Source organism: Ylistrum balloti, unplaced genomic scaffold (genome assembly GCF_031769215.1).
Source record: "Ylistrum balloti isolate Yb309-2 unplaced genomic scaffold, AGI_CSIRO_Ybal_v1 Utg370150, whole genome shotgun sequence".
NCBI lineage: Eukaryota > Metazoa > Mollusca > Bivalvia > Pectinida > Pectinidae > Ylistrum > Ylistrum balloti.
In genome coordinates, this window is record NW_026782151.1 from 155,297 (window position 1) to 173,356 (window position 18,060).

Sequence of the window (18,060 nt, forward strand, 5' to 3'; positions counted from 1 at the left end):
TAAAACTTATGATTATAACGGATCCTAATAAACCAAGTCTATAACAGCTTCCTCATTTGTAACTACCTACTGTTTAGTAAAGCCACAAATGGCCTTTTTCTTTTTTTCTATGAATTGTGAACAAAATACTTACAAAGATAAACAATTGAACTATTTCCATTTGACTTAAATGAACAAAAAAAAGGTAAAATTATTTTGATCCAAATAGGATTTCTAAATATGTCTCGATTTCCATGTGTTTTTCATATGCGTATTGAAAGTAGACCTTTAAACTGGCATCGTTATCTTAGAGTAGTCTCCCTTGCAAAGTATTCGCATTCGACGATTCCGGAAGTCGGTTCAGCAGGTTCATATCTGACAGCAATATTTTTACAAGTACATGTTACACTTAACGGCATAATGGTAAGTCGACAATTAAGATGTGCCGTGTGTCACGATACACCTTTAGTGTAGGGTATTATTGACGCACCCGAGATGGTTCATGATATTTATGCAAAGCAGGTGCAATGACCCATCTGTCTGATAGCTGTACCCACATTCACCTGTATTAATAAGTCCACTACACGTCGTACAAAATGATGCATATGGGACTGGATTATTTCTTGTGTTGTTTACATTCCTGAAACAGGTGTCTGTAGCTAACCTGACCACTTGTGCTGACTGGATCCCGAACTCATTACACTGATCGGAAAATATTTTGGTTTTTTATAGGATGCACTGAAACTCCTATGCATTCTCTCATTGTATTCTCTCAGTTCAGACACATTGTTGAAAGCATAGTGACTTCTTACTAAAAATAAGAAGACGAAATTATATTCAGGTGGGGCACAACCTCACACTTGGGTAATAGATTTTATCTGAAAGTTCAGACTTTGAATAATCATGTAGTTCAACACAATTTTTATTTTTATTTTTTATTTAAAATGAAATGAGGATCATATTTATAACATTGCCCACTAACCTATACACCATTGTACTTGTCTTTTTTACGCAGATGGTGAATGATTCAGTTGTCCTGCCTTTTATAAAAATCTCAATAAAAAACCCAATTAACTCCATTGCATTGTAGCTATAAAAGAACACAGATCTACACGTATAGTGTATGTTCACCTATGACATTTGCACTAGATGTCCCTGATATACATGAATATACCGCAAACCTTGCTGTGGTGTATGCTGTATATCCCACTTTTAATTGACTGTGACAAGATACGACTTCATTGATATAAGAATATGCATTTTCATTAATCTAAAGAATATTTTGTGTTTAAACTTACTATAGTTTAATTTGGAATTAAATGTTTGTGTGTAAATACTCTGGTACCAAAATAACAATTTGAAGTACATATGCACCAGAACTGGACCTGGTGGTCAATTGTCGGTGACCAGTTAGCTCAGTAGGTAGAGCATCTGTCTAGAGCTAGGAAGGTCAAGTGTTCAAACCCCAGTCTGGTCATGCATTTTTCTGCTCCTGTTACATTTAGTGTAGCAGAATTGGATGGTGTTGTTCAAAGGAAACCAGTTAGCTCAGTAGGTAGAGCGTCCGTCTAGAGATTGGAAGGTCCCATTCACAGAACTACACTGATATAACAATAGAGTAATGTAGACAAAAACTCCGTATTAAATAAATTTGCCAATCAAAACAAAAATCAGTTTTAGATTTTTTTAGAACTTCTACTTTGAATTTGCTTTATTTACAGTTGAAATTTTATAGATACAGTACATTGCAGCTCTGCCTGCATACACAATACTGTATTTATCTCCTGCTTCAGTTATTGTAAACTAAATTACAACTGACAATGTGTCTTGATTAGCCAGTTATTGTCAATATGCCATATGCATTCTGACACAGACAGAAAACTTGAAAAAAAATGTCTGTAGACTTGAATATTCAGTTCAGGCAAATTCTTCAACTGAAAGGAACACCAGTGCATCCTCTCAAATCCAAAGATGTTTTCAACCGGTGACAGTGTTGGAAAGAAAATGAGAGAAAATCTAACACATCCTCTGTAACTTGAGGATGGATCTCCTAAATACTCAGTATACACTATTAAAGTATTGTAGTGTAAATTTGAGTGATATCTACTTTGTATAAATCCCATTATATCAATCTTATTTGAATTATATGATTTCAGGTTTTCAACATATGTACATTCATTGATCTCAGATACAATATGTCTACATCTGTATGTGCAGGTCTTTATGATTTTATTTTACAATGACATTTTGAAGGGCTGTTTATACACAATGTACATTTTAAATGAATATCATCCTTACAATATATCTGGGGGCACTTTTCTTTTCTGTTTTTGTTATTGATTAATGGAAAAAGCAATGAGTCTTGCACTTGGAGTGGTAAAATGTAACATGGTCAGACCTTCAGATTATCATGTGAGGAACTTCAGATATAGTCTAGAAAATGCTCTGACCAATTAAGCAATATTTGTTTGTCAATGATAATTGCTGAATAAACTTGTTTGAAATAGATCTGTTTGAAAGTTTGAATGCAATCATTTGAAAAAGGATTAATAAAAAAAAAAATATTTTAGCTTTATTTGTGAATGATTGGAATGAACAAGTTTTTGTGTTCTTGATATTAACTTACCATGATAACATCAGATTCCATAGAATTTTTTTGTATTGCTTTCAGTATTTTCCTTATTATATGACATGTTTCCTGTTTCAGTTTGATGGTAATTGACTATTTGGGAGATATGTGATTGAGTACATGAGTAATGCAACAGGATGTAACTGTATGGACAGTAGACACATGTATACTATGTCTTCATGTGTAGACTGATTCATTATGAGGTTCAACAGTAAAGAACTGGCCTTCCTTGCCCATCAGCCATCATCCCGCTTTGCAAAGGAAGGTGTTCTTTGGATGAAGGACAAACATGATGGAATTTTTAAAAAAGGAGAAGGTATTAATGCTGTTACTATTTTATATTATTAATAACTTTATTACAGTTTGTGTTGCTGTGACTTAAAATGAAAGGCAGTATATATCAACTGTTTTTTTTCTACTTTTTAAAATCATTTTTCTAATGAGCCTTTTGTTTTACAAGCAACCAAAAAGACTAATTGTTGTGTAGAAATATCTGTTACATTTTTACTTTTCATGGGTTACTGTCTACATGTACTATCATAGTAGAAGTTTCAGTAGTTACAATAATCATTAGCTGCCATTCTTTTCTGTGTACATGTACTTGCAGGTTTCTCATGTTCAGTGTCCACGTAGAATTGGTAAAATGATCAGCATTTACTAGTGTAGATAATCTATGATTTTGATGTTTTTATCATTTCAGTGAATGTGGAACGTTTCTTTCGTTTGAGAGGAAATCTCTTGTTTTATTTCAAGAATAAAGAACTTGTAAGTATACTGATTGAGTTTGCTGTTACAAGATCAACTTTGAAAACAATGTATTCCATGATGAACATTTGAAAATTTGTTCAAAATTATTAAAATCAATTAATGAATGTTCTCTCTAGTTTTTGTTTTGATCAGAATCCCTGAGCCTGTGTAATACATATACTTAAAAATTGTCAACTTTTGATTGTACACAGCTCAAACTTTAGGACTTTGTGAGGTTTTGCTGGATCTCTTGGTTTTTTATTCCAACATTAACGTCAGGGCCCATTGCATGTTCTGTTCAGGCCTACATAAGTGATTACTATTTTTTATTTTTGTCAATCTTGTGTCAGAATCGTAAAAAAAAAGAAATATTAATAACTTACTTAATCTTTTGGTATATAGTTGTCTCATTATTAGTTAAAGAGCCAGACCCACTCCGTTATAGATATTTTTTCATATTTTATTGACTGGAAATGTTGTTGTATACTAATAGATAATGTATAAATAAAGACTTTTATAAAGTTTCGAACTTGAAATTGAAAGGGTACCAGAGATATCGGTGCCAGAATTAGTCTCGTTAATCAACACCAGGATATGAATATTGATCAGGAAAAGTCACATGATACGTTCAGACCAAAACAAAAATGGAGGAAGAGGTGAGTAGTACGTCCATGTGACATCGCTTGTAAAGAGATTTTACCGATAAATGCAATCAATACTCTATATATACTGCATGGAAATCATCTAACGTATGTATTGATCACATCTTTCAATGCTTAGATATGACACAAAAACGTGCAGAATACGAGAAAAACTACAATTAATTGCAAAGAGGCCCTCAAATGGGGGCTACGATACAGTAACAAACATATAGAACATCGCGAAATGGATCTATCTAAAGCAAATATTCGATGATAAGAGTATTTATGAATATGATTTGAGAGTGATACTACATCAGAGAGCCAAACAGAGAGTGATACAGAGTATGAACCAGCCATCTTCCTTCTTTTCGCCTCAGAGTCTGTCAAAACACGTTTTCTTTCCCGCTTCCCTCGCACGCTTTCTGCCATGTTGAAAGATGGCAGATTTATTTACAGTGCGCATGCGTCAGAGGGCAGGACTTCCCGCATAATTGTGAATTAGCACTGAGGCACTTCAAATTCTTTTTTAAAACTATTTATTACATTAGATTGGTAGCGATTTACTTTAAAATTGCGGTATTACAGGGTTAGTCAGAACTTTTGCTACCCGAGAAAATTAGAAAATCATGAATTTTTTTTATATAAAATAATATGGGTCGAGGAGTGGGTCTGGCTCTTTAAAATGGTTGTCATCTAGGTTTGGGAGTCTTATCTTAAGATACAAGGAAATAATTTGCACTGATTTTAGTGATGATTAAAATAAAAGGTTAAACATGTATAGTTATTTTGTTTTAACACCATTCAGAAGGGGGATCCCCTAGGTGTGCTGATTTTGGAGCGTTGTACTATAGAACTGTCTGCTGGAGCTGAGACTGGAGACCTTTTTGGATTTATTATTGGTAAAAGACCCTTTCAATCTGTAAAGATGAAAAAGATTGTTTCATATTATTTTTTAATAATATTTTCTTTAGTGGAATGTCAGATATTTGTATCTAAACCGTTGTATGTAAGGCCAAAAAAAGTATCTGTGTTTCCGGTTTCTCGACTTTCCCTTTTTTTTAATTTCTCTTTGGTGATGCTGCTTATGCTTTGTTCTCTGATCCCCAAAAATGCTAGTACCTTGAGGCAAATTCACTAAGATGCTTGACATAAATTGATATAGATCAGTGTCAAACATTCTCTTGACACCTTGCGGGGAAGACTTAACTAACATTTACAACGGCCATCACTGTATGGAATCTCTCTAAAGTTATCTTTTTAAATCTACCAAAAAGTAAACTCTTTTAAGATTGCCATGGTGTCTAGAGAGAATCAGTATAGTGACAACCATTGTTAATGTACTGGAAAATAAAGTTAGGAAAAATGAATGTAATGCTTGGTTTACAACATTTAAATGCTTCGACACATATATAAGTTAGTAGAAAAAGTTTAATTGTTCTATGTGTGTATCATTACTATCACTCTGTTGTAAACTGTATGAAACATTGCCTAAATTCTAACCCATATATGGGTCGCTCAAATTTGGTGTTTTTATAGGCTATAGAATGGAATTCTGACTATCGCCCACAACCAAAATAATTACGTAGAGATAGTCAAAACCATTCAAACTAGATTAATATGACATAATATACATTTGTGACACCTATATATACCTGACACATGGGTATATACCATTCCCTAATCTATATGCAGTATTTGAAAAGTCAGTGTCAAAAGCAAGCAAAAATTATCAAAAAAAAGAAAAATAGACTTATCAACCAAAATATTTTTGGTCAGAATATGGGTACTGATACATTTTTTTGCCTATATGAAAAATTCTTCAGTAAACCAGTATACTGACACTTGTTTAAATCTGACACATTGTCCTATTTTCAATAATAATAATAGCCTATACATAGTGTCACATGACTTGTCACTCACTTCATAAGTCTTTTGACTTTTCACTTTAGTGTATGAAGGCGATGACCACACTTACCAGTTTGCTACAGAGACGGAGGAGGAACGAGACTCTTGGATACAGTGTCTCCACATTGCCAGTTATGAATGCCTCAAAATGCAATTACAGAGTTTACGTGAGCAGATTCAGGCCAGGACTGGCCGAGACCCGATCTCGCAGCCACCTCCAACGGACACAGGAATGGAATATGAAACACAATCTGGTGCGACCTCTGACCCTGATGGGGCCCTTCTTGGGTTTCATTCTGTTGCCAAAAATTAACAAACTTCCAGCCTCGTGGGGTAATGAAATTTAGAATAGATGGTGTGGGATATTTTACAGGCTAAATTCAGGTTGCTTTATTTGGTAAAATGGATGAAACTTATACTACAAATTTAGCTTCCAGTTTTGTTTACAGGTAAAGGGTTTTTACAACTGTTTACTCCACTGTTATGCTTCATATATTCACCAATTTAGGTTTTATTTTATGAATATTCAGTAGCCTTTCCCACTCGAGATCTTCAAAACATCTTAGTGTGCTCTCACTAATCCATATTGGAAATTTTTTTTTTTATGAAAATAGATAATTTCCTGGTACATAAACTTTGTAGGCAATGTGTACTTGTTGTTTTAGTCAAACTTCGCTTATTTTGTAAATAAATCAGAGGACTGATGTTCTGCTAAATATTCATACCGTCCACCATACTTACATTTTTATCTACGACTTCAAAACTCTCAGCTGAAAATCAGTCTCACTGTCTATATATAATGTATGAACATAAAACTAAAGAATATTTGTTCAAAATGTACTAGAATACAAATCACTGTAGATGTGATGAATTTCTTTATCTAATGGTATGTTCCATGTTTATAGGTGAAAACATGCCAATTATGATCTGGAGGTACATGTAATTAGACTTAGTTTTATTGTTTATATAATGTGATAAGAATGACAACATTTTGGTCTTTTTGACAATGCTGTAATTCATCTTTAATTTAATGTTCTAGATGTTGGATTTTAATGATAAATTTTCCAGCTTTTCATGTTTGTCTAATGCACAGGATCTTCTCTCCTAAGTGCTTTTCTACTTTGCTTACATAGGATATCTGGCCTGTCAGGTTTTATGTGATTGGATTGAGGATTAAACAAAAATTGTGCAGATAGTACTTCCTGTGACTGTTAAGTAAAAAATATTGTCCAATTTGTTCCTGCTAAGGTAATGCTTTTGTCAGATCTGTTACTGCTAGGGTGACAATGGTAACAATATATGTCAGATCTGTTACTGCTCGGGTAATGATTTATGTCAGATCTGTTACTGCTAGGGTAATGATTTATGTCAGATCTGTTACTGCTAGGGTAATGATTTATGTCAGATCTGTTACTGCTAGGGTAATGATTTATGTCAAATCTGTTACTGCTAGGGTAATGATTTATGTCAGATCTGTTACTGCTAGGGTAATGATTTATGTCAGATCTGTTACTGCTAGGGTAATGATTTATGTCAGATCTGTTACTGCTAGGGTAATGATTTATGTCAGATCTGTTACTGCTAGGGTAATGATTTATGTCAGATCTGTTACTGCTAGGGTAATGATTTATGTCAGATCTGTTACTGCTAGGGTAGTGATTTATGTCAGATCTGTTACTGCTAGGGTAATGATTTATGTCAGATCTGTTACTGCTAGGGTAATGATTTATGTCAGATCTGTTACTGCTAGGGCAATGATTTATGTCAGATCTGTTACTGCTAGGGTAGTGATTTATGTCAGATCTGTTACTGCTAGGGTAATGATTTATGTCAGATCTGTTACTGCTAGGGTAGTGATTTATGTCAGATCTGTTACTGCTAGGGTAATGATTTATGTCAGATCTGTTACTGCTACAGTAATGATTTATGTCAGATCTGTTACTGCTAGGGTAATGATTTATGTCAGATCTGTTACTGCTACAGTAATGATTTATGTCAGATCTGTTACTGCTAGGGTAATGATTTATGTCAGATCTGTTACTGCTACAGTAATGATTTATGTCAGATCTGTTACTGCTACAGTAATGATTTATGTCAGATCTGTTACTGCTACGGTAATGATTTATGTCAGATCTGTTACTGCTACAGTAATGATTTATGTCAGATCTGTTACTGCTAGGGTAATGATTTATGTCAGATCTGTTACTGCTAGGGTAATGATTTATGTCAGATCTGTTACTGCTAGGGCAATGATTTATGTCAGATCTGTTACTGCTAGGGTAATGATTTATGTCAGATCTGTTACTGCTAGGGCAATGATTTATGTCAGATCTGTTACTGCTAGGGCAATGATTTATGTCAGATCTGTTACTGCTAGGGTAATGATTTATGTCAGATCTGTTACTGCTAGGGTAATGATTTATGTCAGATCTGTTACTGCTAGGGTAATGATTTATGTCAGATCTGTTACTGCTAGGGTAGTGATTTATGTCAAATCTGTTACTGCTAGGGTAATGATTTATGTCAGATCTGTTACTGCTAGGGTAATGATTTATGTCAGATCTGTTACTGCTACAGTAATGATTTATGTCAGATCTGTTACTGCTAGGGTAATGATTTATGTCAGATCTGTTACTGCTAGGGTAATGATTTATGTCAGATCTGTTACTGCTAGGGTAGTGATTTATGTCAGATCTGTTACTGCTAGGATAATGATTTATGTCAGATCTGTTACTGCTAGGGTAATGATTAATGTCCGATCTGTTACTGCTAGGATAATGATTTATGTCAGATCTGTTACTGCTAGGGTAATGATTAATGTCCGATCTGTTACTGCTAGGGTAGTGATTTATGTCAAATCTGTTACTGCTACGGTAATGATTTATGTCAGATCTGTTGCTGCTAGGGTAATGATTTATGTCAGATCTGTTACTGCTAGGATAATGATTTATGTCAGATCTGTTACTGCTAGGGTAATGATTAATGTCCGATCTGTTACTGCTAGGGTAGTGATTTATGTCAAATCTGTTACTGCTACGGTAATGATTTATGTCAGATCTGTTGCTGCTAGGGTAATGATTTATGTCAGATCTGTTACTGCTAGGATAATGATTTATGTCAGATCTGTTACTGCTAGGGTAATGATTAATGTCCGATCTGTTACTGCTAGGGTAGTGATTTATGTCAAATCTGTTACTGCTAGGGTAATGATTTATGTCAGATCTGTTACTGCTAGGGTAATGATTTATGTCCGATCTGTTACTGCTAGGGCAATGATTTATGTCAGATCTGTTGCTGCTAGGGCAATGATTTATGTCAGATCTGTTACTGCTAGGGCAATGATTTATGTCAGATCAGTTACCTCTATGGATACTGAGTGCTACTGCTGGTGGTGGGAGTATGTGTCTGGTGATCAATATATTTGAGAATCTGTATAGTGTATCTATTAGAGGTTAATAGATTGAACTATACATTGTATATAAGCATGTGGGTATTGATGTTCTACAGGAGGATATAGAAGTGGGGTCAGAACTGAGGCATTGTTGAGGTTGTGAACCCAAATTCTATACATAAGGGTAGAATGTCATTTATCAGTGTATTGCTGTCTGTTTTCTCTCACCTTGTACAATATTATTTGGTAAACACAATATTGATCAAGTAACTTTAGTGATTAATGTAGCACAATTTCTATGTGACAAACATATAAAGTATAACCATATAAAAAAACCAGATCAGAAAAAAGGCAGAGGTGGGAGAAATATACTCTTTTATATATTCTTGGTCCTATCTTCTTGGTTCACAGTAATCTGAACTATTGTTTAAATAAATATAATACTTAGTAGCACATGTATTGGCTCAACAAATTTACTTGATGAAGGAACATTGAGGTCCTTACTTACATATTAACATGGAGGTCACTTAAAGGTTATTTAGATGAAAATAGAAAATTTCTTTGATTGAAGGAAATGAATAATTAGATAAATTCTTTTGTAGATCATAGAGCATTCTTTATAGAATTTAAAGTTTTGGGTATGTTGCAGAAAATAAGTAATTAATATTTATTATTTTTAACCTCTTGATAGGAAACACAGATGATGATCCGGCCATGGAGTTGTGTATAAGTAAGTGTTAAATGTGTTAATGCAAGTATGAAGTATGTTCATTGTATTTGTGAGTATACAAACTGTTGGTAATTGAGTATGAACTATGTATGTGAATTTGAACTGTGTGTGAGGGAGTATTAATTATGTTTATGAGAGTATCAACTCTGTTAATGTATGAACAATGAACATGAATGAATTATGTAAATGTGAATATGGATAATGTACTTGTGAATATGAAAGATGAACATGTATGAATTATTTATATGTGAGTATGAACTGTGTAAATATGCGTATGACCCGTATACATAATCATTAGAATGTTTTTTTTTTCTCCTAAACAGGTTGTGAAGACCTACAGTGTGACAGTAGTGGGAAGGCCCCTAATCCCCTGGTTGTGCTCTATACCATAATACCTCCACAACAGAACTGGATACAACACAATCACACAGAGGTTGTAGAGGTAATTATCACCCCTATTATATCTATATATAGTCATGTAGATCCACAGTGTGATAGTTAAGACAATTACCTCCCATTGATCTTTGCAGTAAGATGATTGTTAAGGTGATTACCTCCCCTTTGTCTTAAGGGTGTTGGAGAAAATTATTCATCTCATTTTTAAAAGAAACATTCAAAAGATGTAATCTTCTCAACCAGTAAAAAAATGTATAAACATATATGTAAATATCTCCCCTATACGGTTTAGGAACAGACTGCGATGAAGGAAATTACCTCCCCTGATTTCATCATACTTTATGGAAGAGACTGTTTATATTTTTGAAATGAATATGAAAATTTGTATTATCTCCGTTAATATAGAATATAGGATAGGAAATGATGCACAGGATGATAGTTATAGAATATAGGAAATGATGTGCAGGATGATAGTTATAGAATATAGGAAATGATGTGCAGGATGATAGTTTTTAACTTACAATACCTATGACAGGGTAAGGAACACACCATACTCTTTCACACCTGTTACTGTATAAGTTAATTCTTCTTCTTCATTTTTCTTTTCTTTTCTTTTTTAAGCTGGCTCAATGATTGTATGGTAGACTTTCAGGGGAAGCTAGTAACAGAGGTGTAATATAAAGACTTTTCTGAAATTGTTTGTGTGGACACCTCTCAAAATGTCAAACTCATTTTATCAATTCATTTTCAAACTATTTACTTATTTTCCCAATAGAAAAGCAGAAGTCCACAGTTTTTGAAGACAATTGGTTTTGGCAACATGAATGGAGTGGACACCTGTACTAGAGTTAAGCTAACAGTGTTTCATGTTAAGGAGAGGATGACTGGCACAGTAAGTAATGGTGATGTCAGATAACTTTCAAGGTAAGAAATAGTGATAGCAGATAACTTTCTAGGTAAGAGATAATGATGTCAGATAACTTTCTAGGTAAGAAATAGTGGTGTGAAAAGATTGGCACAATAAGAAATATTTTTTTTATATACCATATGAAAGAAAAAGCAACCCAACCCCTCCACAAAACAAAAGTTTATATATTTCTTAATAGTTAACTTAAAGTCCAAGTTTGAATTTGAAATGTTGAAATTATATACTCCCAACAATATCTCCCTGAAAATGATTGTTGTAGTGAATAGAACTTATAATAAATTGAAATAACTATTTAATAAATATTTAGAGAGAAAAAATTGAACTGAGAAGTTATGAAAGGAAATGGATTTAATTTGAGTAAATCCTGATTCATTTGAAGCCTGGGACCATTTTACTGTGACAGCTAAGGGCCCTGTTACAGCTGTAGGACTGTCACAGCTAAATGCACTGTTACAGCTCTAGCACCTTGTTACAGCTGTAGGACACTGTGACAGCTGTAGCACCCTGTCACAGTTGTAGCACCTGTGACAGCTGTAGCACCCTTTGACAGTTGTAGGACCCTGTCACAGCTGTAGGACCTTGTCACAGCTGTAGGACCCTGTGACAGCTTTAGGTCTTTGTCACAGCTGTAGGACCCTATGACAGCTGTAGGACCCTGTCACAGTCGTAGGACCCTATGACAGTTGTAGGACCCTGTCACAGCTGTAGGACCCTGTCATAGCTGTAGGACCCTATGACAGCTGTAGCACCCTGTCACAGCTGTAGCACCCTGTCAAAGTTGTAGGACCCTATGACAGCTGTAGGACACTGTGACAGCTGTAGCACCCTGTCACAGCTGACTGCCCTGTGACAGTTGTAGGACCCTGTGACAGCTTTAAGTCTTTGTCACAGCTGTAGGACCCTGTCACAGCTGTAGGACCCTGTCACAGTTGTAGTACCCTGTGACAGCTTTAGGTCTTTGTCACAGCTGTAGGACCCTATGACACAGCTGTCAGGGCCCTGTCACAGTTGTAGGACCCTGTCACAGCTGTAGGACCCTGTCACAGCTGTAGCACCCTGTCACAGCTGTAGCACCCTGTCAAAGCTGTAGGACCCTATGACAGTTGTAGGACCCTGTCACAGCTGTAGCACCCTGTCACAGTTGTAGCACCCTTTGACAGCTGTAGGACCCTGTCACAGCTCAGGGCCCTGTGACAGCTGTAGCACCATTTGACAGTTGTGGGACCCTGTCACAGCTGTAGGACCTTATCACAGCTGTAGGACCCTGTCACAGCTGTAGCACCCTGTCACAGCTGTAGCACCATGTCATAGCTGTAGGACCCTATTACAGTTGTAGGACCCTGTCACAGCTGTAGCACCCTGTCATAGCTGTAGCACCCTGTCACAGTTGTAGGACCCTGTCACAGCTGTAGCACCCTGTCACAGCTGTAGCACCCTTTGACAGTTGTAGGACCCTGTCAAAGCTCAGGGCCCTGTGACAGCTGTAGCACCCTTTGACAGTTGTAGGACCCTGTCACAGCTGTAGCACCCTGTCACAGTTGTAGGACCCTGTCACAGCTGTAGCACCCTGTCACAGCTGTAGCACCCTGTCACAGCTGTAGCACCCTGTCACAGTTGTAGGACCCTATGACAGCTGTAGGACCCTGTCACAGCTGTAGCACCCTGTCACAGCTGTAGGACCCTGTCACAGCTGTAGGACCCTGTCACATCTGTAGTACCCTGTCACAGCTGTAGGACCCTGTCACATCTGTAGTACCCTGTCACAGCTGTAGGACCCTGTCACAGCTGTAGGACCCTGTCACACACCCTGTCACATCTGTAGACCTTGTCACACGGACCTTGTCACAGCTGTAGCACCCTGTCACATCTGTAGTACCTTGTCACAGCTGTAGCACCCTGTCACATCTGTAGTACCTTGTCACAGCTGTTTACTGACATCTTGTTATCATGATTACAGATGTCCTTGCTTGGTCAGGTGATCTTTACACTCCAGGATTTACTGATGTCACCAGATATGAGGCTTCAACTGGAGTTACAGTAAGTCACTATTAAAACCTAAAGTTACTGAGGATACCACAACTGTTATTTATCTATATAACAATGAAAATCCCCTGAATAGATACAATGTAAAACCCTGACATTTGCCATAAAAACCCAAAAAACATCAAATATTCAGGGTCAATTTCACAATTGCAAAGTGTGATATTTTAGAGGTAAAAATTATTTTTTGTCTTATTTGTCGTAATGAATATATTTGGAGAAATGAACAATGAATAAAAATTGCTTTTTTAATAAAATGAATATTATATTATTAATTTTTAATATGAAACAGTATATTATTTATGATGTTCACATAAAACAATTCAGAATAACTCTTGCTGTTTTTGGAATTTTTATACAAAGGGAGGGGGGAGGTCTATCAGTCTTTACTACCGTCCTATTTTATCATGGTGCATAATTTTGTCAAGCAAGGATCATGAAACTTAATGTATATATTGGTTCTCCTGAGACAATATGCCTTGTACCAAATTCAGGGTCTTTGAGTTAATGCTGTTTGTTAAAAATTCTTGTCTGGAGCATATCTTTGCTTGTATTTAAACCAGGATAATGAAACTTGGTATATACATTGGTCATACTGAGATAATGCGCAGTGTATCAATAGTTCCAGCCTGTGTCTCTTAATTACAGAGTTATTGCCCTTTGTTAAATATTTTTGTGTCCAGAGCACAACTTGGCCTTCATTTAAACCAGGATAATGAAACTTGGTGTATACGTTGGTCATACTAGGATGGTATACAGTGTACCAAATTCAGGGCCTGAAACCCCTTAATTACAGAATCATTGCCCTTTATTAAATTTTTGTGTATACTAAAGGTGTTTTTATATGTGATCTTTATATTCATTTGATTATGGCCAGGGGACTAGCAATGCAGCATCATTGTTTAGCGTACAAAATATTTCAGATGTAAGCAGGGAGTTGTATTGTAAAGCATTCACTTTAAGGCATTGTACAATGAATAGTAATATCTATGTGACACTTGATAAAATAATGTTTAATATAAATGAAACACTTGTCAAGAAAAATGCATGGATTAAATAGACATTCATTAATGCTGAAAATACAATTGTTGTCTGTTGTGGTCAGACCTGGACAGTGGTCAGACCTGGACGGTGATGTTTATCACCTACCATAGATAGGTAATGAACTATATGTCTATTTTACAGAGGTCCAGATCCTGTGATGAATGGCTACGTAACTGTGATGTCATGGATAAACGATGGCAACTTGTCCATCCAGGATTCCCAAAATAGGGTAGGGTTGCATAGCAAACAACACATCCATATATAGGTCACCATTATTAGACAACAACCACCAGTAGGTTTATATAGTAAACAACACATCCATATACAGGTCACCATTATTAGAGAACAACCACCAGTAGGTTTATATAGTAAACAACACATCCATATACAGGTCACCATTATTAGACAACAACCACCAGTAGGTTTATATAGTAAACAACACATCCATATACAGGTCACCATTATTAGACAACAACCACCAGTAGGTTTATATAGTAAACAACACATCCATATACAGGACATTATTGTAGGAAAAAACACCAATTTAACACCTGTTTTTACTGGTAATTTTTATTTGTTTTGACATGTTCTATTTATAGACAGGGGCATCTATATATAGACAGGGGCATCTACAATGTGGTCTTCAGATACTTAAGATGACTTGTGATTTTCCATGAAATAATAATTGATAATGTTTCAGATTCCTAATTTTTATTGATAGATAAATCTTTATCTTCCTAAATTATGGTGTTGAAATCATACAAATCACAATTTGTGGTCTGGTGATCCATGTTGGTGATATGAAATGTGTTGATTTTAATGCAGGTAAGCACTGGTGATGAGAAGCATAGACTGATAGCACTACGTCGCCGTTCAAAGCGAATTGACACATTACGCCCGATGTATAACAATATCACTACTCGAACATTTCGGTTTGACACGACGGATGGAAGTGTGAAACTCTTAGTTCATGAGTACATGGGAGAGAGCAAGCTGTCATTTGACATTCCCTGTCAATTGCTGTAAGTCTAATATCAAGTTCTTGTAATTTCCCAGACCCTGTCAGCTCCTGTAAATTCTATGTCAAGTTCTTGTAATTACCAAGATCCTGTCAGCTCCTGTACATCCTATGTCAAGTTCTTGTAATTCCCAAGATCCTGTCAGCTCCTGTACATCCTATGTCAAGTTCTTGTAATTCCCAAGATCCTGTCAACTCCTGTAAATTCTATGTCAAGTTCTTGTAATTACCAAGATCCTGTCAGCTCCTGTAAATTCTATGTCAAGTTCTTGTAATTACCAAGATCCTGTCAGCTCCTGTAAATTCTATGTCAAGTTCTTGTAATTCCCAAGATCCTGTCAGCTCCTGTACATCCTATGTCAAGTTCTTGTAATTCCCAAGATCCTGTCAGCTCCTGTAAATTCTATGTCAAGTTCTTGTAATTACCAAGATCCTGTCAGCTCCTGTAAATTCTATGTCAAGTTCTTGTAATTCCCAAGATCCTGTCAGCTCCTGTACATCCTATGTCAAGTTCTTGTAATTCCTAAATTCCATGCAAGTCACCATACACCTTATATTACAGGAGGTTATGGGTTATCTGTTAGATTATTATAAACTTGACCCGTAATTTCTCCATACACCTTATATTACAGGAGGTTATGGGTTATCTGTTAGATTATTATAAACTTGACCTGTAATTTCTCCATACACCTTATATTACAGGAGGTTATGGGTTATCTGTTAGATTATTGTTAACTTGACCTGTAATTTCTCCATACACCTTATATTACAGGAGGTTATGGGTTGATGAGGAGAAGGCAAAAATTACTCAGCTTCAGGAACTTGGGCAGGTAAAAACTTTTTTCATCCAATTTTCTTGGCTTCTTTTTATCTTGATACTGTGCAATTATAGTGTTTTTTTTCCCTTAATGTAAAGCTAGATTACTACACTTTGAGAAAATATAGAATATTTGCATGTTGTGCGCATTTGATTTGTATGAAAATTATAAGGTGATATAGACCATGTTTTCTGGAGAAAGTGATGACGGTCATTTTTGGGTTAATAAATTCAACGTTTCCATAAAATGTTGTTTGTTCTGTACAATGTAAAGAAATAAGAACCATGTCACATGTAAGTTCTGATGTTATCAGTTCCGATCATAGGTATTTATATGTTTGACCAGAGAACAGACCTGTTTCCTGAAGAAAACAATGGATTTTTGTTCTGTTTCTTGGTCAATAACTTTGATGTGTCAGGATAAAAAATATGTCAGTTTGTAAACAGTAAATCCTAATGATGGCAGGATGATGCCACCAGTGCCTCGGTCAGAGGAATGTATTAACCTGTATGGCTGTTTACATTTCAGTTGGTACCAATGATAGAAGCTGAGCAAGTATCTCAGATCACAACGAGCGCTGCGACCGTCTCTAAATATATAGACATTCTAAACATGCTGGCTAATTACTCAGGTTGACAGCATTAAACTTTTCTATACATGCTCCTGTAACAGGTGTCAGTTCTTACTCAACTCTGATCAATCAAAACTCTCTTAAAAGTAGTTTTTTTCTGTCTGGGATGACGTCAAAGTCTCCAGCCACATGATGTACAGGTGATGGCTGATTAATTGTCAAGTTTTTTCAGTGATTTTTATTATCTGACATAATTCTTAAAATGATCAAAATTCCTCTTACTTGTTCCTTTAAATCTGTTTGACCACCAAATAAAGCTTCAACAAAGCTATAGGCCTGGAGTTTAGACGTTAGAGTTGATTTTCAGACTGACTGCTGTTACAATAAAAACCTATTTATGATAAAGCTGGTCACACTGTAGTCTTTGCATGATAAGCTATTTATGTACAGTGTATATGCTTCGCCTTTTGAAGATTTCTGTCAAATGGAAAATCTGCTGCAGGCATCCATAGCTGAGAACAAACAGGATCTTCTTGCTTCTGTATAATTTGATTTTTTAACCAAAACCCATGTTGCTATCAAAGTGAGAACTTAATGATTTTAATATGATTTTGGATTTGTAACGTTCTGTAGGTAATGCAGATAAAACCATAGATATATTTATAGATTTTCTGTAAGTGATACAAAAACAGCTTATCAGACAAAATTAACATGTTAATGTGTTGGTCAATATCTGTTTGAAATTGAACTGAAAAAAATATTGTGTAAGTTTTTTGTTAAACTGTAAAATTACAGATTAAAATGTCTTTTTTAAAATTATTTAAAAAAAAAAACAAACTTATGAATGTTAAGGATTGGATTGATGTTAATGGAATCTGGCATTGCTTAATAGTTTTAATTAAGGAGAATCTGATATTTTAACTTTTCCAATCAATGCTTCTTAATCTGAATTCTGAGATAATGAGTATTGTATCTACAGTACAATGGAGTACACAGTCAGTACACAACTTTCAGTGATTCCTTTACAGACCTTGACCAACAACATGGCCACTGATTAGGTATTGGTAGCAGCAACTGTGGTGTGTCAGCTCTGGGTGAATTCATCAGTCACATTGGATATTGGACCATTTTTGGTATAACATAAAGGAAAGCCAAATAATTAATATGATCAGTTGTTCTAGTGGTCAGTTCAAAGAATGCTGGCAACTTCAGGCTTATAGATC

General features: G+C 35.5%; 1 protein-coding gene across 1 annotated transcript in view; it reads left to right on the plus strand.

Moving 5' to 3' along the window:
* Positions 1-328: 328 nt before the first annotated feature.
* The window catches only part of LOC132550780 (inositol polyphosphate-4-phosphatase type I A-like), a 46,303-nt gene continuing 28,571 nt past the window's right edge, over positions 329-18,060 (plus strand). The window contains exons 1-12 of the mRNA XM_060214869.1: positions 329-402; positions 2,687-2,924; positions 3,309-3,373; positions 4,802-4,895; positions 5,946-6,155; positions 9,984-10,022; positions 10,346-10,464; positions 11,194-11,310; positions 13,304-13,383; positions 14,572-14,659; positions 15,256-15,452; positions 16,221-16,278. Of these exons, the coding sequence (XP_060070852.1) occupies positions 2,807-2,924; positions 3,309-3,373; positions 4,802-4,895; positions 5,946-6,155; positions 9,984-10,022; positions 10,346-10,464; positions 11,194-11,310; positions 13,304-13,383; positions 14,572-14,659; positions 15,256-15,452; positions 16,221-16,278 (1,185 nt within the window). The 5' untranslated portion in view covers positions 329-402; positions 2,687-2,806. The remainder of the gene's footprint in view (positions 403-2,686; positions 2,925-3,308; positions 3,374-4,801; positions 4,896-5,945; positions 6,156-9,983; positions 10,023-10,345; positions 10,465-11,193; positions 11,311-13,303; positions 13,384-14,571; positions 14,660-15,255; positions 15,453-16,220; positions 16,279-18,060) is intronic.